Raw genomic sequence first — 24,900 nt, forward strand, 5'->3', positions numbered from 1 at the left:
GCTACGCATCCCAGGAGCGGGATCGGGCCAAGTTAAATAACCCTTATTCTCTATCTGGTAACAATGTGTTTTCACACAAGCTTTTCAAATTCAAACTATAGGTTTCATAGATACCCCTGAGCTCAACACATGAAAACTGCTGAGTTGACAGACTGCCGTTGCCAGAATCACAAACTCGAGTGCTTCTGATTCAAACCTTTGACTTTTGACCAGCGCTGTTAATGAATAACGCCGCCGCATCCCGCAGGACAGAGACAGAAACGTGACCACTTGAGCAATCTATAGTCATTGACATGTGAGAAAAGAAGTTAATGATCGACATAAAAAAAACAAAAAACAGGCTGAGTAATACCATTCAGTTGCAACTGCTGGCAACATTAAACCTTTACACTATATTTAGATTTAGAAAAAATGTGGTGACATTGTGGTCACATTTCACACATTAGAGCAGTAAAAAGCGCAGGGGGCTAATAATAACACTGATAACGGCTGGATTGGATGCAGCCTATCAGCTGCAGGGCCGTGCTCTTGTGGCTTCACACCCATGACTTACTGGGGCCCTGGAACAGAGCCAGCATTACACTTATTTATACCCACGCTTGTCCTGCAATGATGCGTCAAAATGTCAGCAAACATAAGAGTTTTGACAAACATCTTATATATATATATAGACTCATTTAAAACAAGAGGTCTCTGGCACAGAAGATATCCTGTAGTGGGAAAAGCACAGGCGTTATTACTAATGACATAACAATAGCTCTGTTGTATTCAAGTGTGTGTGTGTGACAGTGAGGTAGCACGAACAACACTAGTGGAGACTAACTCAACACATTTACTATAGTACTGTGCTCAGGCACCACTTTTTTGTATTTTACTACTTCCTTGTGAGCTATATCATTTATACGAAACATGTAATTGCCTCAATAAAAGTAATATGTTATTATTGTTAAGTTATGACCAGCACAAACATCAACATGTTGTTTGTCGAAGAATGAAAATGGTAATCATTTGACTAAAGGAGATACGATTATTTTTTGACATTCTACATATTGCCGATAATACCTGCTAATAGGATCCTACTTCGACCAAAATAATATTTTGAATGCAGTACTTGAATTGACCGAGTAGCAGAAGTATTGCCTCCTTTACATTAGTAAAGCATCTGAAAAAACACCAGGACACTGAAACTGAAGAAGCTGATATTGAACTCAGCCATCATTCCTTTCAATATCGAAAAGAACAGTAAGCTTATTTAATAACTGTTAACTCGGTTTTGTTGACCTTTTTCGACAGAGAAGAAAGTGTTCGGAGCAGATGAAGATATTTCTTTTGCTCGCCAAACGCGCGCTCCCCGCTCGAGGACAGGGGCGTTTCCCGTGCACGCGCACTTCACCTTTATTTAGAAACTGCGTAGTGGGCTGCAACCGTGCACACGCGCGCGCGCGCCTGTGCCAACGTCCTTGCCGTGTCAGGCTTCATGTGATTGGACAGAATTAAAGGAGAAGAGCAGCCACGTGCTCATGTTTACACATCTTCAAATTTCAGGCGGGAGGAAAAACACAGAGAGACGCGCACTGCGAACAGGAGCAGCCACACACAACACCACAGGGCACCACACTCGTCAACTTACTTCTATTTCTTCTCTTTTTTTGCATGAGAAACAAATCATGGGGAATAACCAGTCAGCCCGATGCCTTCCCTTCAGTTTGTGCACTCCGCCTCTACCATCCAGCACAGAGAAGAAACTCGAGGGTAAGTCAGTTCCTCCTGTGTCTCACCTGTTGCACTGGTGTTTGTACTCGTCTATCATGGCAATTAAAGTTATTAAAATTAGGCTTCGATATACAAATAAGAACAAGAGCTGCAGAGGGTTGTTTCAAACATCACAGCACAATCTAATTTATTGCATGGAATTAGATTGACGTTGATCATTGGTTGCTCCTCACTATGAGTGCATAAATAGGACTGTCACATTAGCCATGCATCTCAATGTTATTAAAATCACATCATCATCATGAGTTCACTGTCCTCGGCTGAGTCCGTTCCAGGGTTAAACAATTTCAAACTGACAATAAAGGACTCTGATTTAAAAAAAAAAAGGGACAATAATAAGACGGTGAGCCTCAAACTTTTACAGATGTTTTCATTACCGTGGCTCCACTGTTGAGCTCCAACCGCCGTCTGTTTGTGGAAAAGGCAGGGCAATGATGTGTTGTCGGTTTTGATGTCTGCCACATAAGCTACAAGGTAAATTCCCTCTGTATAAAATATTCAGTATACATGGTAGAGCTGCAACAATGTATCGAGTAATCGATTCGTAATCGATTGCTATATAAATCACCAACAAATTTTGATTATTCACTAATTGTATTAAGTAGTTTTGATGAAAGGTTAAATGACTTATCTTATTTCTTTGCTCCTCTTTTGAAAGTAAACAGAATATCTTCGGTTTGTGGACAGAACAAAACATCACCTTGGGGTTTGGGAAACACAAATCAACATTACTCACCATCTTATGGACCATATAACTGATCGATTAATGGAGGAAACAATCAACAGACCAATCGATAACGATATGATCCTGAACACGAGTCTGTTGAGTCGTAGCACATCTTACATTAATCAAACTTTGTTATTTGTTGTTTTAGACAGACAGGAAATGCCTGTCGCTCATCCGCTGCAGCACTGAGCCCCGCGCGGCTCGGAGAGGTTCACAGAGGCCTTTGGTGATGTCATAGCTTTCCCAGGCTCCTGTGGGGTGATGGGAAAAAAAGAAAATGGTTGTGAGAATAGAAATAGGAAGCCGCTGTGGATAAGAAACAGTGAAAAGAAAACAAGCAAAAAATTCCGGCAAACCTTTTGGACAGTCCCTGTTTATCGATTTACTTGTAAAGCCACACTCCCTTTTTCCATTTGTTATGCTTTTTCTGACAGAAACCAAGTCCACCCACTTGGAAATGTAAGTATGATAACAACTGTTATCAACTGTTTATTATGTTCAAAACCCCAAAAACAACACTTTTAATGTGATACATCATGGTTTCTTAAGTGTAAATCTCTTTTCTGCCCCAATAAGGTGTCAGGTAGGGCTGCAACTGACGCTCATTTTCACTAACGATTAATCTGGCGATTATTTTGAAAGTGTCAATCGTGTTTCACAAACCCCAAGATGAAGTTTTGTTTTTTCCACAAACCAAAGACATTCAGTTTACTGTCAGAGGTGCAAAAAAAACAAAACCAAAAAACACAAAAATCTTAAAATCAGAGAGTATTTTTCTAATAAAAACAAATTAAACCGATTCATCGAGTGTCAAAATAGTTGGCGATAGACTTGGTAGTCTATTACTAATCGATTAATTGTTGCAGCTATAGATTCAGGGCTTAGCTCAAGGGCATTTCACTAACATATCGTAAAAATTGGTTAATTGCAACGTGTCTTGATTAGTCTAACATAATCTCCATCTCGTACTGATGACATTTTTTTCTCCTCTAAATCTTTTGGCTGACCCATTAGAGGTCCTTCCTTTCATATGTTTTAAATAGGCATCACTAGGTGGCGCCACTATATTACCTTGACATTCCAAAGTGTTAGGCGAGCCAATAGAGTGTGCAGCACTAGAGAATCTGACTTTGGCGAGTAAAGGGATGAGTTCACTGGATCATTGAAGCCAAGCTGAGCTCTTCTATATCGTTTGTTCTCCCTCGCTATATTAGGTCATAAATCCGTGACACTGTTTCTATCTAAACATCCCATTGGTCAAATGAAAATTTACAGCGCGTGTTTACTCTGCGCTTCAGTGGAAGTGGCCGCTTACATCTCGGTGCCTGAAGCAACAGGTGTGGTTGTGTAATGGTTGTCCAAGGTCTGTTCCTATTTTTGAGGGTTCGCCGCAGGGCCCGTCTTTTGAAGAGGGCCGGTGCTTGTTATATATGTTTGAGAGCCCTGTGTCAGTGGTGTCTGGCACCCACTCCTTCAACCATGATGTCAGCAGAGGACCCGATACCATCAGACACGCTGAATGTTTTGGAGGAGGATGAGAGTGGGGAGCCGAGTAGTCGTAGAGAAAACCAGTGGATTGGATTTCAGGTCGGGCTCGATCTGTGACACGAGGTCCATCGCCGCGACTGCTTGATGTGTTGTTTTCAGATCACATCGCTGCCAGAGAAAGAGAGAGAGAGTATGACTGTGGCCTTGCACCATCTTTATTATTCAAGAGGGCCTGGCTCCATGACTGTGTGTGTGTGTGTGTGTGTGTGTGTGTGTGTGTGTGTGTGTGTGTGTTTGTGTGTGACAAAGGTGAGAAAGAAAATGAGACATCATGATTTTATTCACTGCATAATTTATCACCTATTAATGATCAAGTGTCAGAGCAGTTGCTACACCTTTTTAATGTTGATTTAAATTTGCTGAAAAGGTCATGGCAGTTGTTCGGCCTTTCTTCTTATTGAGGCTGAGGATCATTTTCCATATTGAGCAATATCTTTACAGATCCGGAGATGGTTTAATATGATGGCATAACAATGCTAATGCTAATGATATGGAGATCTCTTTAAACTGAGCTGACTTCTTTTAACTTGTTTTATCCAACCAAAACCTCAAACCCAAAAATTTTCAGTTTGAATTGATCAAAAAAACTAACAAACAGAAAAGCAGCACAAACTCCCATTTAGGGAGGCTGGAATCAGCAGATGTTTAGATGTTCCGCTTAATAATTGATTTCAAAGATGAATCGATTATCAAAGTTGTTTCCAATTCACTTTCTTATTGCGTCACCCCTATTTGATACTGTTAGTCACAATTTCGTTCTCCCAAAACCCTCCGTGTTTTCAGTGAGACGTCTAATGCGGCGCGACGATATTCACTCTCCCTCTTCCATTAACTGTGGCGAATAGAGTCACTCATCCGATCCCATCTGAACTGTCTGCTTAAAGGCAGCAGACCACAAATCTCCCTTATCACAGTCTCGGCCTCATCCTCTGAAGTTACAGTTCCATAACCTTTCTGCCTCCTGTTCCTCCTTGTCTTGTCTCCTCACTTCCAAAACAGGGGGGAGAGTTTGGCCGTTCCTAGAACTGTGAGCCGGATGTTGCCAATGAAGCTTGGGCCTAACGTGTGGAAGCACCTGATAAGGGTGTTAAAGTGACAGAAGAACAATCGCTGGCAAAGGCAGCCTATAAGTGAGAGCCAGATTCACTGTCCCACAACCTGAAAGTGTGTGTTTCCCAGAGTCTGGAGGTCAGTTTTTGTAATATTCCAGTGATTCAGACAGAAAAGATGGAGGAGGGGAAGAAGAAGAAGAAACTGTACTCAAGGTGATAATGGACATTTTTTTTGCCCCTGTATTGCTTTTTGTTGCTAACGGTCCTCTGACATATTAGATACGCTTTAAGAAAGGAAGTTCTCATATTTACAAGTTCCCGAAATAGCCTCGTCACCCAGCACTGTCAGTATATCAGTGTCGGGTCGGGAGCGGGGGGCCCCCAGCAGAAGTTTCCCACACGTGTCACAGGCCAATGTCATGACAAGAGAACGAAAGAGAGCGAGAGAGAGAGAATGATAGGGGGGGGGGGGGGGAATAATGAGCATGATAAACACAAGCTCCTTCATGTTTGAAGGAGACAGGGGTTGAGGCAAAAGGATTGGACGGCGGTCGACCAGATGGCAGCAGAGGGACGTGGAGAACGGGAAAAGGGGCACAGATGGGCGGAAGCACTCAGCGGTGTAGAAGTGTTAAAGGTGAACCGAGTGTCTGTGAGACTGACCCCGATGTTTCCCTCGTTCAAATCAAACGTGGAGGGTTATGTAATGGGGGGTTGTTAATGGCGCCCACCCACAGCTTTGTCTTTCTTCTCGCTGATGGGAGGACACAAAGATCCCAGGACTGTAATTCCTACCTGTCGCGGGGCCCCAGTTGTTTACCTGTTTGAACATAGTAGCTGCATACTGTACATTGTAATGTCCTAAAGTGTCCTGGGCATGAGATCAATTTACAGAGTTCCCACCGGCTCACGTCCTTCCGTGACAGTCGACTTTGATGTCTGGTATGCAGCGCGTCTATGAAGTGAGCCTCCAGATATCGGAGGGGGGTGTCCAATCCAAGTTGGCTAGACCTCGATAGCGCTGGAACTAACTGCCGCATTTGAACGTTGCTCACCGGTACCCCTCCTCATGTACGGCCTTAGATTGAAGAATAAAGAACAGTACAAATACAAAGACCAGGTCTGGTTTTCATTCTAACATGCAGGTTTACTGATCGCACCGGCAACGTCAATCATCTGTCTCTGATTACTATTGCAAGAAATTTAAAAAATGATGTATTTTCTGTCCCTTTGCATCCATGTAAGGAAACACACAATTGTGTTTATTTTGGTGTAGGACTTTAACTGGGTCAGCCAAAACAAGCTGATCTGAATCATAGGAAAACAGAGGGCGCCTGGCTCGTTGCCCCTGATCTGTCTCTGTTGCTGCAAGTCAGTCATGAAGAAGAGCTGTTTTTCCATGTGCATTGTTTATTTTCCTCATTCTATTTGGCGATGCCACAATAAGATGGGAACACTGCTAATTTTCAGCCTCTGCCTCCCCATACTCTGACAAATTTTCAGTACTGACAGAGACAGTTGTGAAATCAAGAAGTAAAGAAGAGAAGCCTCCTTATGAACCATTTCCACCTGAATCCTTGAGATAGAGCGATGTGTATGATTTTGTTTCATTTGCGAATGACTGATGTGTCATAGACTTTACACAAACACGTATTATCCTGTACATCTCACAACTTGGGACAGTGATCCGTGATCCTGAAGTAATACCTCAGGTAGGAGCAGACGAAGAAGGAGGTCGGGATGTGCTCAGTGAAGGGCATCTGTCCAGAACAGCAGAGGAGTCGGTAAGCACATCAGCTCCGAGTTGCTCCATAGAAACTAGGGATGGATGGCAGCTGTTTCCCTGGAGACCTGCACTAACAGGACCTGCTCTATAATTACCTACGCCCACGCAAGTTGGTAGCAAGGCAGAGAGCGTGCCTAAGGCTCAAGACCAACGGCGAACGACTTTTTAAATTCACCCTGCCACTTTGTGATGTAATAGTCGGTGGAAGAAAAGATGCGTAAAGGTGGCATGACTGCAGAGCTAAGATGACAGGTGAAATGTTCCTTTGCTGACGACAGAATTGATTCCTCTTTCAGCATGATAGATGTTGGCCCTATAGCAACAAAGGCCAGCAACTATCAGCTAATGAAACCCCAGCGTGGCCTCACTGTTCAACTCAGAGGACACGAGTCTCGGTATGCAACATGGAAGTGACAACACTTATTAAAGGCTGAGCAGAAAAAGAGCTGCAGGCCTTGAAATCGCCCTTGACACAAAAAAGAACAGCATGTTAATACCGGATTTGCTAGTGCACTGCTGCTGGGGTCTTCAGTCTCTTTATATGACAGTTGACATGAGTGACTCACGCACCCAGAGCTCAGGCAGGAGAGGCTCCACTCGAGTCCCCCAGAGTGTCAATAACTGTCTGTGTCTTTCACGGTGATGCAAAGTCCAGTGAGAGAAACGAAAACTTGCTTTGTGTCACAGCCTCTTGTCTTATTTTGCTGAGTTTCATTTTGCTTTTGCTGTGTTTTTGGAGGCGAGCCATGGCTAGGGCACAGGACCCGTGATGATGCCATGTAAAATGGACCTATCATCAGCAATAACACGAAACCAGGGGGAGTTACGTTGTTTTGATAACAGTTAATGCTCAGACGCCGACAAATTCCGCACTGACAAGAGCGACAAAGTAGCTTCCATGGCCTTTGACACTTGCAGAACGCTCCTCTGTCTAGTCTTTCTTCCCTGCATGGGAAATTTGGAGCCAAACGTCCTTTATGTCATAAAGAGAGGGGCAGGTCGTGGACAACTGCATGGTCGAAAGACTGAGTCGGAGTAGTTTATCTTACATACAGCTCAAGTCTGTGTCAGTGTCTCGACTGCAGAGGAAATATGTTGTTGTTGTGTAATGTGGTACCTGGACCTCTCTGCTATTCCTATATGCCCTTTCCTTTGGGACTGAGAGACACGCACAGAACACACTCACGATCACACACTGTTGGTCAGCGTGTAACATGACCGCTGCCGGCTGTACACGAACGTCTTTCACTTCGTGGAAACACTGGAATCTTTTCTCAAACTGACAATTTGTCCAAGCCTGTTGTTGAAAGGGGGCTTAGATGTCTTTTAGCGAATGAGGGACCACGCAGGGGTAATAATAGCTACGGTATTTTGTGTCATAACCCGAGGGCCCTCAGTGGGTTGTCGAGCCCTTCGCGGTCCACATCACAAGGGGTGCTGCGGGTGGTGGGGGGACATTTTGTTAATTCTTGCAACATGCAGGGACATTTCGGATCTGTTAACGTCTGATTTTGGAAAAGAACCAAATGAGAGTGAATGCTTCAGCTGTTGTTATTGTTTATTATAGTTATTGCCTAGTGTAATTTCAAGTCTACTGAGGAAATACTTGATGATTGTGCATGTTGGATGAGTGTTTATTGCTTCTAAAAAAAAACACTTTTAACTCTCGCACTATTAACACACTTCACAGCACAAGAGTGAGAACTCAGTTCTGCTTGTCTGGAACATTAACTTTGATAAGCCGCTGCCATAACTGTAGTGAGAATATCATATTACATGATGAAAACATGAAAGGGGAGCAACAAAGAAATTGATTAATTGGTGAAATGGTTCCGGCTGAAAAGCACCAAACCGGGCTTCTCAGCAGCTCCTCAAACCCGCTTGCATTTCTCTAATGACATTTTGGATTCCTCTCGCCTGAATATTTGAGAGTGAAGCAATTTAGAGGTTCGATTTTTAGGGAGCTCCAAGGCAAATTCTGATAAGCTTTAAATGGCTTGGGAAGCGAATTTCCTTTTGAACCGTGTCATAAATTCTAATGACATTAACAGGCTAAGTTGGGATCTTCTTAACTTTAAGTTTGCTGTTTCATAAATACCGCAAGAATTCACTGCTCTCCCCCGGTATCCGTCTGAAAGGATTAATGCGAATATGGCACAACTGCAGCGCAGCAGTGAAACCCTGTGGGTCAACAACAGCCAATCCCGCCATCATTACATTATCCCACAAGAAACACACATTTATACCATTATACAAACACCGACATCACTTTTATTTTAATAAGCTTTTGAAGAATGATTAAAAACATTTAGCTTTACCTCGTAAAATTTTTACTACCCGGCCACAATGTCTATTTCTGGAGTGTGCCTGACATACGCTGCTGAGCGGGCCGCTGTTGATTGCGTGGAGTCATGTTAAAGATGACAAAGACCTTGACATGGACACCAGCTACGACTTTCCTGTCCCGCTTTGATCAGATACTAGACACCAGCCAGAGCTTTGATTAGTCCTCTGACTCTGCAGGAATCCATGAATTTTCCACTACATCAAACGCGCTATTGATGAGTCACTGTTTTGAAAGATGAAGGGGAAAAAAAAAAAAAATGACGATCAAATTTTTTAGTTTGTCCTTTTGAATCAAGTCATTGCTGCAACTCATAAAGCCAAGGAAAAATTTTGAGACATTCTAGGTCATGCAAAAGGAATACCTTCATGTTGCATGACCTATAACGCCTCAAAATCGTGAGTCTAGAGATGCACTTGTGTGCGAAGACACGTTGCTGTGTTGGCTTGTGTTGTTCTGGGCTTAGAGTGTTTCCTGCATCTCCTTCGGTGGTGCATCCGCTCCTCATCCCAGAGAACATGAAGACAATAGAACAGATGGAGGAAGAACACTGTCCTCGCATCTGGTTTAATGCATTGAAAGGCCATTTTTAGCACGTCTCCCACTGACAGGGAGGCCTAAAACAACACTTCAGTGGAACTACGCCACTGTTTCATGTCCGGCTGCGGAAAACTGAAAATTTAGCTCCTGATCGAAAAGTGCAAAAATGAATTTACTTACGGTTTACTATGCTTTTAAAATGTCAATAACAGTAAATATGTCAAAACATTTTCTCAGTGCCATCCTACTTTACTATCTTCCATTGTGTTTAGAGTAGCAGGAGTCCTTTAAAGTCAGAGCAGAGATTTCAGAATAGGATTTAGACCCCTTTAGTGGAATATCCACTATAATTACCATTATTAACTACCAAGGACACGCGCCATGTGGTCACAGCGTCCTGCTGGGGAATTTTGTCTCATGTTGTCCACTTCTCCGTTTCCCCACATTTCCTGTCGGGTCAGTCAACAACCACTAAAGCACGGTGGCTCATAACAAATCACCACAACCTCATAGTCATGTCCTGGCCGACCACAAATTTCTCTGGAAGCATGGAAGTTTGATTTTGACCTTGGAAACTAGTATTTTACCCAACAAACAACTTACACACTTTTTTTTTTTTGGAACATTCAGCGTCAAACCTCCATTGCAGATGGAGCTTCCTCTGTTGTGATGAAGATACTGCAGATGAGCATTTTCCATGACAACTGAGGAAACCCCAAAGACTATGTGATATGACTGTGGTTGAAAGTTCAAGAAGAAAATACTAAGTTGACCTTGATTTTACAAGTGCAATGATGTAGACGAAGTACTGAGAAAATAATGCAAAAGTGGATCAAGAATGGAGAAAGTGAAATGATTAAAAGTTCAGTCTCAAGGAGAAATGACTTGAACTTGTCTAGTGGCTGCTTGAGGCAACATTGTGACATTTAAACCGATTGAAGAGTGGTGGGACGGTCTGAAGAGCTTTTTGCAAGAGGATTATTGCTTCTAAGGTCTAAAATTGGCAGTTTCCTGCTTGCTATGTTGTTGATGCAAAATGAGGAATAACTAATTATTTTAAGTATCCACATTGTTCTTTTAACTGGTTTCCCAAAATAACCCAAAACCCCTATGAAAAAAAAAAACTTTGAGTAAAAAGTTATAAACCCTGATTGTCAATTTACTGCGTTGTAGTGCAGCGTTCTTACCAGCGGCAGTTCTTTGTTTCCCCAATTTACACCATTTGCCGGTGATTCACTCCGCGTGGTGTTTTCAATTTACTGAAATCTGAAATTGCAGAAGTGAAACCAAGCATGCGTGCATTTTGTCTGCTCAAGACTGCCACAGCATTCGGTCTCATGATCTGAGGATTCTGGAAATTAGAACAATCTGTGAGGGCACCGAGCACATGGCAAGAACTCCCTCTCAAATGGCTCCAATTAAAGGCAAATGTTGCGCTGTTGCTTTGATTTATAGAAAAAAAGAGTTGTTTTCAATTCACTGTGTTTCGTCATATTTGTGAGGGAATTTTACTGAAACAACGGCTTTGGCAATAGTCAAACTTGAAAAGCAGGTGCTTGACTCCAACGGCCTGTTAAGAGTCGACCTAATGAAAAGACAGGAGCACAAATTGAAAGCAGATGCGAATGCGCCGTGGTACAAAGCGGTACTTGAACAAAAAAGAGGTGACCATGAAAAACATTGTTGTATGAATGTGGCTCATTGTGCCGGCCCATGTGTGTTTGATGGAGACGGCTGTGTTCACATCGAAGGTGGGTATGACTCACTTCATCCATTAGATCAGTGGGGTTTGGACAGGAGCCCTCCCCTGATACTGAGACCACCGCATACAAACCCTCCCAAACAGCCATCTGCTTGGCATTTCTTCTCCGCCTTTTGACTCTTTAAAGAGAATTTTTTAAAAACTGCAAATGTAACACTTTGCTGTCCAAGGACCAGTCACTGCGCTCTGCGTGGCAACAGTCACACTGCTGTAGGCCAAGTTTCCTGGAGCAAACGAGTCGTGTCTGCCCTCGTTCTCTGGAAATAACTTAATTTGCTGTATAGAGGCTCTCGTGAGATCGCTGCATCACAGATGCCCGATACCCTGGAGGGGGGACCGTATACATTATGGTTCATGTTAGAGCAACACATTCCTGTTTGCATCCAATCAAATAAAAATAGATGCAGCCTTCTTACAGTAGTGCACTCTTATGTCCTTCGCCTAGCTTTGCCGGAGTGATTCACAAGTCTGGACCAATCGCTTCTCACACATCGCAGCCACTAATCACAACAGAAATCTGAAGCGCTTGCCAGGGTGTGAGGCCAACTACTGCAGTAGTAGTGAAGAATCTGGATTGAAGCGATGCCAAGTTGTAGCTCTGGCCTAATTCTGTTCATGGTGGTCAGAGCGGCGATGAAGGCTCTTTCCCGTCTTTGCCTCGGCCCTATGCTGTCAGAGCCATCAGACTCATGTTGGATATCTGTGTTAACAGCGTCCAGGGGTCAGGGCCGAGGGTGATGCCGAGTCGCAAATTAGGGTTTTTTGGCCGAGTGACACGATGTCTAAATGAATGTGTTTTATTTCCACTGTCCGCACACTGATCTGAATGTACTTATTGAGGCGTCACTGCATATCTAAGAGGTACGTGCAGTGTTTATACATGTATCACAGAGACGAGCTTTGCAGTTCATCTTTAAGTGCTGTTGCGTATTTCATAAGGCTGTAATCGTAAATAATTGTTTGACATATTGGGCTTATTTGCTTTTTTTGCCCAAAGCTAGATAAGAAAATTGATACCACTCTCATGACTGTGTTGTAAATATTTGAAATTATAGCCGGCGGCTGTAGAATAAAGACTGGAAACAGCGAGCTTGTTTGTTTAATCCATATGAAAAACATAGTGTAAAAATGATATGTTGTGGTTTTGTTAGGGCGCTGTGCTAGATTATTTCTTGGCGAGGGGAAGTGCTTTTCTGGAGTCTTGTCGTAACCCAAAGGAAAACTTTTACTTCTTGTTTTTAAATTTCACATTTTGCACGCATTAAACGAATTAAATGTAACATTTTAATCAGCGAGCTGCAGTAGTGCTCGTGGGCGGATTTCGTTACCTTTATACACAGTCGAGGCAGCCCTTTTTTGCTTAAATGAATTGAAGCAACCAGCTGCGGCCTCCATTTCACCGAACACTCAACAAGGAAGCAAGTGAGCGTATTTCCAAAAATGTCAAACTACTCCTTGGACATTCCCTGTGTTGTTAAACATCTCTGCAGACATCCAACGGTGACTTCTTACTGCAAACAACCCTGAAACTACGGTTCCTTGCCTTTGGAACAGAACCAGCCAGGCGATCATTATTCTTTCATTAGCACACCATAGTCTGAGCTCGGGCTGCAAAGCAAGCATCGGGGGAAGCTGCACTTGTTACTGCAGCTCGGCTGTGTTTACAGGGAAGGCTTGATTGCGGACTCCACTGCAGCCTCATGCTCACTTCCTGTGTTAATCCCCGTTGCGGCGCTCTCTCTCTGAGGCGATGGCGAGGGCGTGGGGGGAATTTTCACTTCTGCTTCTCTTCACCCCAAACACCATTCACCCAAGGCGCACATAAGGAGCCACCATATCCTGCTAAAACAAACAGCATTGAGGAGGTAGAAACAAATGCTTTTGTCTCAGAGTTATTTTTAGTCCCCGCCTGCCTTTACCCAAACGCCATCTCTCACGAGACTTGTTCGCCCTGATAGCTGAATCGGATCATACATGACCATGTTGGCGGAACCCAGAGGCACCTTTCCTTGGTGTGATATGGATCATACAGCCTGGGAACAATCACCCAGTTCTGTCATATGTTTTCCAGTTAATCGAAAGGAATAATAACTTGCACACATTCACAATGTCATGCCTTTTTTCGTGCAACTCCTAACCAGCGGGACTTGGACAGACTATTGGACGCACAGCTGCTGTAAACGCTCCAGGCCTCTCTCTAATGCTCCACTATGGGAGATACACTGTCCGGGGCACTCCCTTCTCTAATGGCCCCAGTTTTCACAAGCTTTGCAGGCCACAGCTCCTCGGAGAGCGGTGTGGTCCAGAAGACAGGAAACAGCTTGAGAGAAGCCCAGCAGTCAAGGCTATGGGAGGGCAGAGGATAGGGTGGGTGGGTGGGTGGGTGGGGGGCGGGAAATAGGGGGATTTCCTCATATGGCGCTTGGACTTTTATCAAATGTGTGAACACACATGATTTATTGAATGATGATCAGCTCCCTGCGAGGTGTCTGTATTCCTGCAGGAAACCGTGACTTACAAAAGGAAGGATCAATTATGTCGGAGGTCTCTTTGCTCTGTATTCAGGTCAGTTTAACCCAGTCAGGATGGAAGAGAAATATCCTGTCGAACAATGACAATGATAATCACGATAACGATCACTGTTATCAAAGTTTGCACCATGCTGCCTGGATGACCCCCTCTATATGCAAATGTCCCGACAGACTTCCTTTAGATCACACATCCCCTTCGAGGTCGACGTTTGTCCCAGCCCATACAAACTCCTTCTTTTGGGGGGGGGGGGGGGGGGCTCCTTTATAGGATTTGAGTGAATTATTTTAAAAAAGAGTATTCAGAGGCTCCGTGATGCTTTTGAGTGGTGGTGGTGGTGGGGGTAAGGTGTATGGGGGGTGGGGGGATCTTGGCTTTACTGTGTCTTTAAAGTCGTGCAGGAGGGAAGCCTACACTAAAGAAAGGAGGGGGCTGCTGTGCGCCAGTTGGAGGTGTCCGCCTGTCGCAGCGGCTCGGGGTTGACGTTCAGAGGAGCGCGTCCATGCTCCCAGACACTCACACCGAGCTGGTTCCAGGCAGACGCTCATCGGACCCGAGCGCGCGCGCGCACACGCACACACACACACACACACACATGGATGGACGCACGGACGGAGAGACGGTGCACTCCGAGTTAACTTGACGGCCGGCGCGAGGAACCTCTGGATATAATGGGGAACGCGACGCCGAAACCCTTGATAGGTGAGAGACTTGTTATCGATCCGCGGCTTCAATTGCATGCGTGCGCGCGCACACGCACACACACACGCGCGCACACACACGCGCTCAAGCGACGCCCGGGTGAAGCAGACACATGTCGTGGTTCCTCCAGACGCTCTTCTCCATCAGGAGCAGCGCCTGGTTCTACTCTCCCCTGCCGTTTACACTGCGATGCATCTCTGACTAATACGAATAAGAAGAGAGAGGAGAATGAAAAGAAATTGATGAAAAGCATCATTAATGTGGTGGGTTTTTTTCATGGAGGCTTTTGACCATAGGCAAAGGATCAGTCCTCTGCAAATGGATCAGATCCGCGAGATCAATTCATATTCAGCACTGGAACTTATATAAATCCATTTCATCCATGGTTGTCACAGAAAAATGTCCAGTTACCAAAATAAACTGATATGAAATGGCCCCGTCAATTTCTGCCTTTGTGTGCGTGTGTGTGTGTGTGTATGCCCCTTATTGTCCTGTTTTGTTTTTTGTCATGTGTAGAAACACATTGTTCGTTATCATGAATCTGGCTGCAGACAGGAATAAACTTTTTTTTTTTTTTTGTCATACGTGCCATTCTTCATTTCACAGACTTTCTTAATCCCAATGGCAAATTGTGGCATTTGGCAGCAACCATAACACAAACGACTCACAAAGTAAAAGAAACGACATGAGCATGTACAAGAGTTTGATTAGAAAATAGAACATGAGGTAAACATACACGAGTAAAATCTCTACTAAAAACTGAACCAATAGGCCCATCCTGCAAATGTATTGCCTGATAAAATTCTGTAGTTATCCCATGTATCAGCGTCTTGTGAAAATTGCAACTCAAAGTGATGGTGCCATGGGAATAATTCTCTCTTCATGTAAAACTGTGGATGAGCTCTTGGAATCTCACTCCCCGAAAACACTTTGTCATGCCACCCAAAGCACATTACTTGATAATCAGTTCCCCATAACACTTTGATTTAATGACTGTCATACTCCCACGCCCCCGACAGACCCACTCGGCGGCTTAATGATGTGGTTACTGCCACCGAGCCAGCTGACACAGGGTTTGGACTGAGGACAGTAAGTCACAGAGGGGCAGGGGCAGCCTGGGTCCTATTGCTTGCACTGTATGGTTTTGATTAACGTGGAATTAATAGAGTATCTGCGTTTAATGGGTCTGTAGAGGAGACATGCACGATATATCAGAAAGTTTTTTTTATAGGTTCATTTTGAAGAAAAGTCATTATACCAGTGATGTCACTGAGATGTTCTTAGCAGGCAACTCATGTCCACGACTTCAAACAAAGATGTGACTAAACCGACCCGGAATTTTCCTTAAGACCCACCAACGTCCTCTGCAGTGAATGAGTTACAGTATGATATAATGAACACTCACAGCCTAGAGATATGCGAGAATAATGAGCCTGATCGTCTTGTGGCCAGAGATCACTCTGAGGAATGCACAAAATCAGTTTTATTTTTCAAAAAAGCTGGTCCTTGGCACAGCAGTGTGTCTTGTGCTGTCTTATGATTGCATTTATTTGTGCTTTTTCCATCATTAGGGGCAAGACAGGGAGACACCGTTCCCATTACCCAACTGTTTATTTCCTGAAATAATTGAAACAAACACAGTGTATGTGAAAATCGCTTTTTGACAGTAGCAGCCTCCGAGCTGCGTCTGAACTTTTCTAGTAACCACAATTCCGATCAGCTGACTGGACCAGGCCCTGTTTCTTTGCCGTTCCCATGATTTTTATGGCCTCAGCTCCAGGGACCATCACTGGCGTTACTGTTCAGTACTCCTCTCGTTGACCTATCCTCAGTTGTACCTCTTTTGTAAGACCATTACACGCGAGTCACCGAGCTAAGCATCTGTTATTTAACCATCTGGATTTCCTTTAGTAGAAAAAAAAACTTCTAATCTATTTCCACAATTCCTCTGTAGGCAAAGGGACCAGGGGCGTTGCAACAGGTTAGGTAAAGCAGGCATTAGCCTGGGGCCCCGAGCTGAAAGGGCCCCCCCATTGACAGTTGACAAGTCCACAAAAATGAAAACATTTTGAGACCCCCCTTGAATTCTATGATGGCAATGTACAGGAGACTGCAAAGACACAATGGTCAGGAACCCCTAAGAAGGCCCCTGGTTCAAGGAAGGGCCCCCTATGGGTCCCTTGTGCCAGAGTTCCCTTGAGCGGATGCAAATGTCCTCAATTGCAACAGTAGAAAAACATAGAAGAGAAAGTAACATAAATCTCGGCAAATCTACTGTAAGTGCATAGTAAAAGTTTAAAGGTTGCCTGTATATTTTTCTTGTAAACAAAGAGTTCAGTGTTCACCAAAACGCTTTGATAGTCTTTACACAGATATTCAGAAAACATTTTCGGAGCCGACCTCTTGTACATTTTATAAACCTGCGTGTTTACATTCACACATTTACCTGCCCGCTGTCTTCTTCTACCCTCGCTTTGTCGGTTGCACTGCTGCGTTCTACTCTGCAAACTCCCGCCACCTGTAGATGAGTGAGACAGTGTGAAACCGTTGCCGTGTGTCAGAGTGCGTGTCGCACCGACCACGTGCACACGCATGTGCACAAGGCCAGTAAGATGGCAACCCACTCATAAAACACTGCCCCGTAACGCTAACAGACGTCCAACAGCTCTACGGGGACGGACAGAAGAACCTTTGAGGATTCTCGAAGTACAACCAAAACAGCTGTAAGTTTCATTAAACGACAACCAGCGGTTTTCAAAGATTGGTGTTTTTTTTTATTTTCGGATGATTAGCGCTGTGACTCAGAAGTAATGGTGATATATGGGAGGCGCAAACTGGGGCGGACATTGGCCTAGCTGTAAGCTGTCCCTTGTTTCATGATCTATTGTGCTGTGCCTTTCATCCGATGATGGCAAGTGTCTATATCAGTCCTCACTGCAGACCCACAGTACATCACTGTCAGAGAGGTAGTTAGGCCTAAGGCCTGTGGGCTAATCCTCCACATGTTTTCCCCCAATACACTTTAAAATATATTTGACTCCCCCAAAAGCCAAGTTATCTGAGCAGAGAGGAAAGGGGGGCGCCCGCACATCATTTGAGATGTTACAGATGTTCTTGCTGCCGCTTCATAGTTTAGAATATAATCAGTGATAATGTCTAATTTAGGAAATGTACCGTGGAACATTTCACTGAGTTATTGTATTTACAGCGGTTCACAGTGGATTTTAAACAGAAACATAATCAGCCTTTGGCCCTGGTGGAGAGTACAGCCTCCCTTTGAAAAGTGGATTTCAGCCAATCTATACCATAAACACCCACCTACATCTTCGATTTTATTCAATGTTAGACCCAAACAATCCAAGTCTCATTTAAGTCCATGTTCATTTCGTCTCGTTTGATTTCTGATAATTCGTTTTGCGAGGCTCATCAAGGCATTCTTTTCCCCGAGCAGGACATTAACTCCTGTGAAGATCAAAGATTAGGCCTTTTATTTGGGTATTTCTTCACTGACGCGGCCCTGTGTGATTCATTCTCCACTTCTGAGGATAGCTGTGGACGAATGAAAAGGGCTATTCAGGGTTTGTTTATGCTGTAGGCCAAGGGTGTGTGTAGCCCATAAATAAGATGAAGACTTATCACGTCTGTTTTTTGACTTCCTGTTGATTTTTTTTTGTTATGTTTACTCCCTCCTGTGATACAAGTAATATTAGCTTTGCTCAAATCTGTGTGGATTTTACATAAGACAAAGTCCCCTTTTTTGTGTTTGCCAGTGATATATACATGTGGCTTTAGTCTAAATTTACCTTGTTACATTTCTGTGATATAAATGTTGCGCATGGTTGTGGTTAGGGGACTGATTTAGGATAGTTTATTTTTTTCATGTGAATGGGGTTACATCCTAAAAGAGACTATTTAATGTGCTTTTTGAAATCAACAGAGAGGCTTCATAGTGTCAGTGTGGGAAAGGAAGTGTGTGAGACTGTGGTCTCCTTTACATAACTGCCCTCTGCCCTCTAAACCAACTACCAAGGGCCACTTGCAGACGAGTCATTATGTGTGGATGTGTCTTTTTCCAAAAACTGCTATCGCTAATAACATTACCATTTTTACCTTGTCTTATGACTTACACGAAAGCCAGTGGCGAAAAGTAACAAACTAAATAAAACTAACAAAGTAACTTTTTTTCATTAATTTTTTTACACAATGGTTAAAATAACAAGCTTTCAAAAGTACAACACATTGTTAAAAATGAAACCAGTAGTTCACAGCCTTTTTTTCCCGGGAGTTGACAACTTACGAACAACAGTCAGGGTCACATTTCAGATGTTGTTAACAGGACCACCTGACAGGGTTTTTGTTTTTCCCGCTGAACGCATCACGTCTTCATTTCAATGAATGTTCAAATGATCCAATATCTCATCTAAGATCATAGCTTGAGAAGATTTGAGTCCAAAAACTAAAAAAACCTCTTTTTTTCATTCCTCTCCCATTCATTCCTCTGGTGTCACTGTAAATACAACTGTAGTTAAAGTGTCTCCACCCCCACCGGCTACAACAGTAACATGTTGCATACGCACGGATGCTTCTGTAATAATCAGATGATGTCAAACTGTATATAAGTATGTCATAGGGACCAAAAAGTACTTTTACCTTAATAGTCAAACTGCATTTTGCTGCTGACACTTATATACTTTTACTCAAGTAAATGATTTGAACAGTGAAAGAAGCAGACCTGCTGTTAACAAACCGTGTTGGCCTATGATCTAGTTTTTAATGTAGTTAATTAATCGGGTTGAAGCATTAATGGGTTTTCTCTTCTCTCTCTCTACCTCTGTGTTTGCACCCACAGATGCGACTCTGCAACCCCGCCCAGTGGCCAGCAGGCAGTACTACACCCTGCCTAACAGTGGAGCAGGTGTGGAGAGAAGGACGTCTCCGGTCAGCATCAATGTGGAGTCGCCCCGCTTCCACCCCCACGCCAAGGGCAAGAACATCAGGCTGGATGGGCAGCTTCGCCGAGCCACTCGCAAAAACAGCTTCTGTAATGGCATCACGTTCAGCCATCGGCCGGTCCACCTCTATGAGAAGGTTTGTTTTTTATCTCCTTTTTGCTCATTCCATCTATGAAGAACAGCCGTGTATTCATATCATTGCTCTTTCCTCAGGTGCGTCTTCGTCTGACAGGCGTGCACACCGGCTGGAGTGGAGCCCTACGCTTTGGTTTCACCAGTCTGGACCCCAGCGAACTGGTCGCCGCTGACATCCCCAAGTATGCCTGCCCGGACCTGGTGACGCGGCCCGGCTACTGGGCCAAAGCTTTGCCCGAGAGACTGGCCCTGAAGGACAACGTGTTGTCATTCTGGGCTGATCGCCACGGGCGAGTTTTCTACAGCATCAACGAGGGAGAGCCCATCCTCTTCCACTGTGGGCTCAGCATCGGCTGTCCACTCTGGGCCATCATAGATATCTACGGCATCACTCAGGACGTCACGCTGCTCGGTAAGCGTCTCATCGTGGTGTTTACTCTGTGAAAACTATAAAGAGAATTGTGGCTTTTCGTCATTATTGCAGCTGAGAGAGGCACAGAGTAGCTGACTCATAAACAATAGGGAAGTGAAAGAAATTTCACAACTTGCTTCTTATCAAACTAAACACAATACATCGTTAATAATCAAAAATATCCATAAAAGTGTGGCTATTTTTCTTTGACTGGATTGAACTTGTTCAGATTTTTGTCCTGACGTCCTGAAACTTAATCCAACACATTCAGAGATAGTTTAAGCAGCTTCCTGAGGGTTGAGGCTCTGAAGCAGCACAGGCCAGTATAGTTGGACTAGGTAGAGCTGCATTGGGCGCCGAACGAGTCAATGTGACAGACGAAATCTGTGTTCAACTTGAAGACCAGAACCGCTCCCTCTCGCATTGACAGACGTGACAGGTTTCACTCGTCGGAGGTCTGTCAAGTCGGTTCACCGCGAACCTCTCGCTCGCAATCAATCTCCACGCTTTCCCGCGCTTTCCAGCTCTCTCTCCCTCTACGCCTCCTCTCGTATTCACTGGGAGTGTTTATCTTCAGTCTGACAGGAGCTATGCCCATGTTTGGTCAAGACGGCAGATCCCAGGATCTTTGATGGTGGGGGCGGTGGTGGTGGGGGGGGGGGAGACAGCATGCTCAAATGCTCCAGCAGGACCACGAGCGACAGAAATGTTTACATCAGTCCCGCAGACACAGAGAAATTCAGCTCTACTATGAACTTGGTTTATGAATGTGTGTGTACGAGTTTGGGAAGGGAAGACGGGAACTGAAATGGGGAGGTACACAAATTGGTTCATGACAAATAAACTTCTGGCTGACGCAGATTATTTGTTCTCAAAACCTCCACAACAAAGAACACCTTTTCCCTGTCTTCGTTGTCTTCTGTAAGAGTAAACTGAATATCTCTGTTTACGATTTTGGAGGGTTGGTCACAATATTCTCACCTGGACAGGTCCCATGATGCCATGTCCAAGTCATGTAATGTTTTGTCAATCTCTTCCACCACAGAAAGCACGTTTGCGGAGAGCGTGGGCTCCAGCTGCCTGAGTGCGGCCCGTCTGAGTGCCTATCTGCCCCAGAGTAACCACGACTCTGCCAATTACAGCAACAATCAGCTAGAGAACAACCAGACCGCGGCTGCCAAGATGGCCAACCTCCAGCTCAATAACTACGCTCAGCTCATCCCCTGCTGCTCTTCCACCTCTTCCTCATCCACACCCTCCTCCTCGGCCTCCACTGGATTCAGCGTCCTGCGGGTGGTCCGGGGCCTCCCTTCCCTGTTGGACAATGACTTGCACTTTCACCCCGTCCGCGGCTCTGATGTAATACTCTCTGCAGACCGCTCAGCTGCCTGCATCCACTTTCTCGACAGCAGTCGGACTCTGGTGTTCAGTGACCGGCCGCTGCACGTGGGTGAGACTTTGTACGTGGAAGCTGGCCACTTGGGCCTGCCCTACTTTGGGGCGCTGCTGTTTGGTTTAACGTCCTGTGACCCGGCTAGTCTACATGCTGGGGACCTGCCGGCAGACCCCGAGGTCCTCCTGGACCGTAAAGAGTATTGGGTGGTGCACCGGGACTTCCCCGTGCCTTGCTCCGGAGACGTGCTCAGCTTCAGTCTGCTTCCTAGCGGAGAGGTGCACCACGGGGTGAACGGAGTGGGACGTGGCAGGCTGCTGTGTGTGGACTCCTCTCAGGTCCTCTGGGCCTTTTTCACCCTGCATGGGGCTGTCAACAGACTCAGGATACTAGGTAAGATGAGTGTGTTTACAGCAGCCGAAATGATGTAGACATGTGACACCAAAACGCGAAACTGAACTTTTACGTATTCTGCTTGCATGAGAATTGCTTAAAATAACTGTTCCTACAATTTTTATTGTGTCATCGTTGTAATTAGATGAAACTCGTTTGCAGCTCGAGGCTACATTAGCTGTAACATGATTGTAAAAGTCGCTTTGGACAAGAGCGTCAGCAAAATGAATGTAATGTAATGTAACAAACTGTGAGTAGTTGAGTTGCACTGTGGGTAACGCAGACACCAGGTTTTGATGATGTCTCTGGTTCTGTCAGCCAAGCTATGTCAAGTTAACCTATCTTTGTTTCATATGTAGTGGAAAGATACGATAGTTGTGTCAATCTTTTCATGCAGCTCTCCACCAGAGAGCAAATGTTTCCCAAAATGTTGAACTCTTGCTTCGCTATTTAGGTTATAAATGCCCATAAAGGGGACACATTCGATCTTCCCTTGAGTCTAGGCAGCCGCTGCAATTTATTTTTTTTCCCAGACTAAAGGAATGCAGCTGAGTAGTTTGGGTCTGAGTGTGCCTGTGACCTATCTGTCTCACTCCCTCTACTCCCACATGAACTCCCATCAGCTCACATCCCATTCTCACTGGGTTTTCTGATGCAATAATATTATCCTCAAACAGAGACAGTTAAAAGAAATTTATCAGCCTTACACTCTAGTGCTACAGTCAAACAGTTCAAGGACACACTCTCTGAATGCCACCTCTAAATTCTCCATGTGATCTTTGTGCCACAGGAACTCTGCAGTCCAGTCCTCCCTCCGCATCCCCCAGCACTTCTCAGAGCAGCAGCCCAGACGACAGTGACTCAGACCTGGCGTTCAGTGTCAACAGATCCTCCTCTGCCTCTGAGTCCTCTCTGGGTATGTTCCTAAATGTTGACAGCATGCTTATTGCTTCAGTTTGTACAGAAACCCACACAGGGTCACAGCGGGAAGCATCTGGCTGTGTAGAACTGTGGGAATTCTGGTCATGGGAAAAAGTGTTTTGTCTCACTTTTTGACGGGGCAACATCAGTTATCTTTACTTATATCAGATGTTCACTATGTTCAAGATATTCCTCCATGACTAAGTACATAGAGCCACAATGATTGGTCAATTTAACATTTAGTTGATCAATCTTTTTGGGTTTGGGACTGTTGGTTGGTCAGGACATATGATGACATCACATGGGCTCTCAGAAATGGACATATTTGACTGTTTTGTCATGTTACACAGACCAATAATAACTCTGAAAATTATCAAACAAGTATGTCATTATTTATTATTGCAACCATTATTTGCAGCCCTAGCACATACATATTTTGTATGGGTTAGTAGAAATAATTCAGCAAATCTTAATATGTCATATCCACATCTAAAAAACCTTATATAAAAAGATGAATCACACTGCAAAAAAACAGTAAACTTAAAAAACAAAACTACAAGAACAAGACTAATCTGTACACATAGTGTGTCTGCTGCATTTGAAGACTCACGTTTCTCTCTCCCTCTGTTCTTATCTCTCTCCTCCCGCAGTGACTGCTCCCAGTTCCCCTCTCAGTCCTCCCGTCTCCCCCAGCCTCACCGCCTCAGAACTGCCCTCTGCTGGGAAAAACGGAGAATGCACTATTTGCTTCGACCAGGAGGTAGACACCGTCATCTACACCTGCGGACACATGTGTCTGTGCAACGACTGTGGACTGAAGCTGAAGAGACAGATCAACGCGTGCTGCCCGATATGCCGGCGGCCCATCAAAGACGTCATCAAGACATATCGGCCGTGAAAGGTCCAGACGTTTGAGAAGGTGCTGTGACTTCTGTCGCTGGACGCCACTTGCTTCTCCTTCTCAGGCTTTGTTGGACACATACCTTATTTCCAATTGGAGATTAGCCACACCAGGATGAAACTGTGCCTATATATCAATTCTGTTTGGGTAAATCATATCTGGAGACGGACCAGACTCTTCATACGCAGAACTGTGACACAGCTCATGAAACATAGACTGCACACAAGCTATTCTATATTTTTGGCTAAAGAAGAGGAGATGAATCATGTGCTCCTGTTTTGTATTCTCCATGTATTTGTTGTGAATGTTTTTCTCCTTACCACCGTCATCCTAGATATTTGTGTGCTTCAACAGAATATGCGGACCGTATTTTATGACTTCTAGTGCCTTAGAATCGTCACATTGTGTGTCCAAGTAATTATGCTAACAACCCCTAGCCATATTTCAATGTACAGTACCGAAAGCTTGTGGTGAATAAGGCGCACAGACACAGATGATGCAATAAAGGGTGTAACAGTACGTAGAAGGGTGTAACTGTATGTTAAGTGTGCTCGGTGGCGTGCTTTAAGAGACGTGTGCTTGAAAACATTGTTTGGGAAGTATAAGATTATGAATCAGTTTTTTGCACATTGAGAGATTAATAAATGTAGACTAAGTGTGATTCAAATGTGTCTTCTTTTAAAAAAACAACAACGATATGACCCTCAACTCTGAAGGTTCACTTTAGAAAATGTAAAGAAAGTTTGCACCAATCACATTCATGTAACCTATATAAAAGAATGGAATATATATATATATATATATATATATATATATATATATATATATATATATATATATATATATATATATATACATTGTTAGTCTCACAATAACCCCTACTACAGTATATACCGATCTCTGATCAATGTTCCATTTTTTAAAATGTATTTTAAATGCTGCAGAACAAACTAAACACAGACCTTGAGAGGAGACAAGTTTTGTCAAGATCATGTTCCCTGTCCTCACTCAGACATGCAGGTGGAATTTG

General features: G+C 44.2%; 1 protein-coding gene and 1 long non-coding RNA gene across 6 annotated transcripts in view; one reads left to right on the forward strand and one right to left on the reverse strand.

Annotated features, from left to right (window-relative positions):
- Positions 1 to 24,900, reverse strand: part of LOC118319587 — a 28,572-nt gene that overhangs the window by 3,168 nt on the left and 504 nt on the right. The window contains exons 2-6 of one of the 4 annotated variants that reach the window (XR_004796043.2): positions 23,580 to 23,688; positions 17,210 to 17,281; positions 3,816 to 4,156; positions 2,151 to 2,751; positions 1,631 to 1,721 (exon numbers count right to left, since the gene is read on the reverse strand). This is a non-coding gene — a long non-coding RNA (uncharacterized LOC118319587). Of the gene's footprint in view, positions 1 to 1,630; positions 2,752 to 3,815; positions 4,157 to 17,209; positions 17,282 to 23,579; positions 23,689 to 24,900 lie in introns of those variants that run through there. The other 3 variants (XR_004796046.2, XR_007031461.1, XR_004796045.2) reach the window with 3 other exon arrangements.
- Positions 1,527 to 24,531, forward strand: neurl1b (neuralized E3 ubiquitin protein ligase 1B). 2 transcript variants are annotated; one of them, XM_035650079.2, is made up of 6 exons: positions 1,527 to 1,752; positions 19,613 to 19,851; positions 19,929 to 20,262; positions 21,308 to 22,048; positions 22,839 to 22,964; positions 23,620 to 24,531. In XM_035650079.2, exons 1-6 carry the CDS (start codon positions 1,668 to 1,670, stop codon positions 23,865 to 23,867), a joined length of 1,773 nt encoding a protein of 590 aa, XP_035505972.2. In that variant the 5' UTR covers positions 1,527 to 1,667; the 3' UTR covers positions 23,868 to 24,531. The 2 variants fall into 2 exon arrangements, with proteins under 2 accessions (XP_035505972.2, XP_035505973.2); XM_035650080.2 differs by lacking the exon at positions 1,527 to 1,752 and adding an exon at positions 14,466 to 14,763.

The sequence above is a fragment of the Scophthalmus maximus genome, chromosome 9 (genome assembly GCF_022379125.1).
Source record: "Scophthalmus maximus strain ysfricsl-2021 chromosome 9, ASM2237912v1, whole genome shotgun sequence".
Classification (NCBI taxonomy): Eukaryota; Metazoa; Chordata; class Actinopteri; order Pleuronectiformes; family Scophthalmidae; genus Scophthalmus; species Scophthalmus maximus.

Excerpts from the sequence above, each read along its gene's own strand:
- neurl1b (XM_035650079.2), top strand. The coding sequence starts at position 1,668 with ATGGGGAATAACCAGTCAGCCCGATGCCTTCCCTTCAGTTTGTGCACT. Across the intron at positions 1,753-19,612 it reads CACAGAGAAGAAACTCGAGG|ATGCGACTCTGCAACCCCGC; the intron begins GTAAGTCAGTTC and ends TTGCACCCACAG. Across the intron at positions 22,965-23,619 it reads TGCCTCTGAGTCCTCTCTGG|TGACTGCTCCCAGTTCCCCT; the intron begins GTATGTTCCTAA and ends CTCCTCCCGCAG.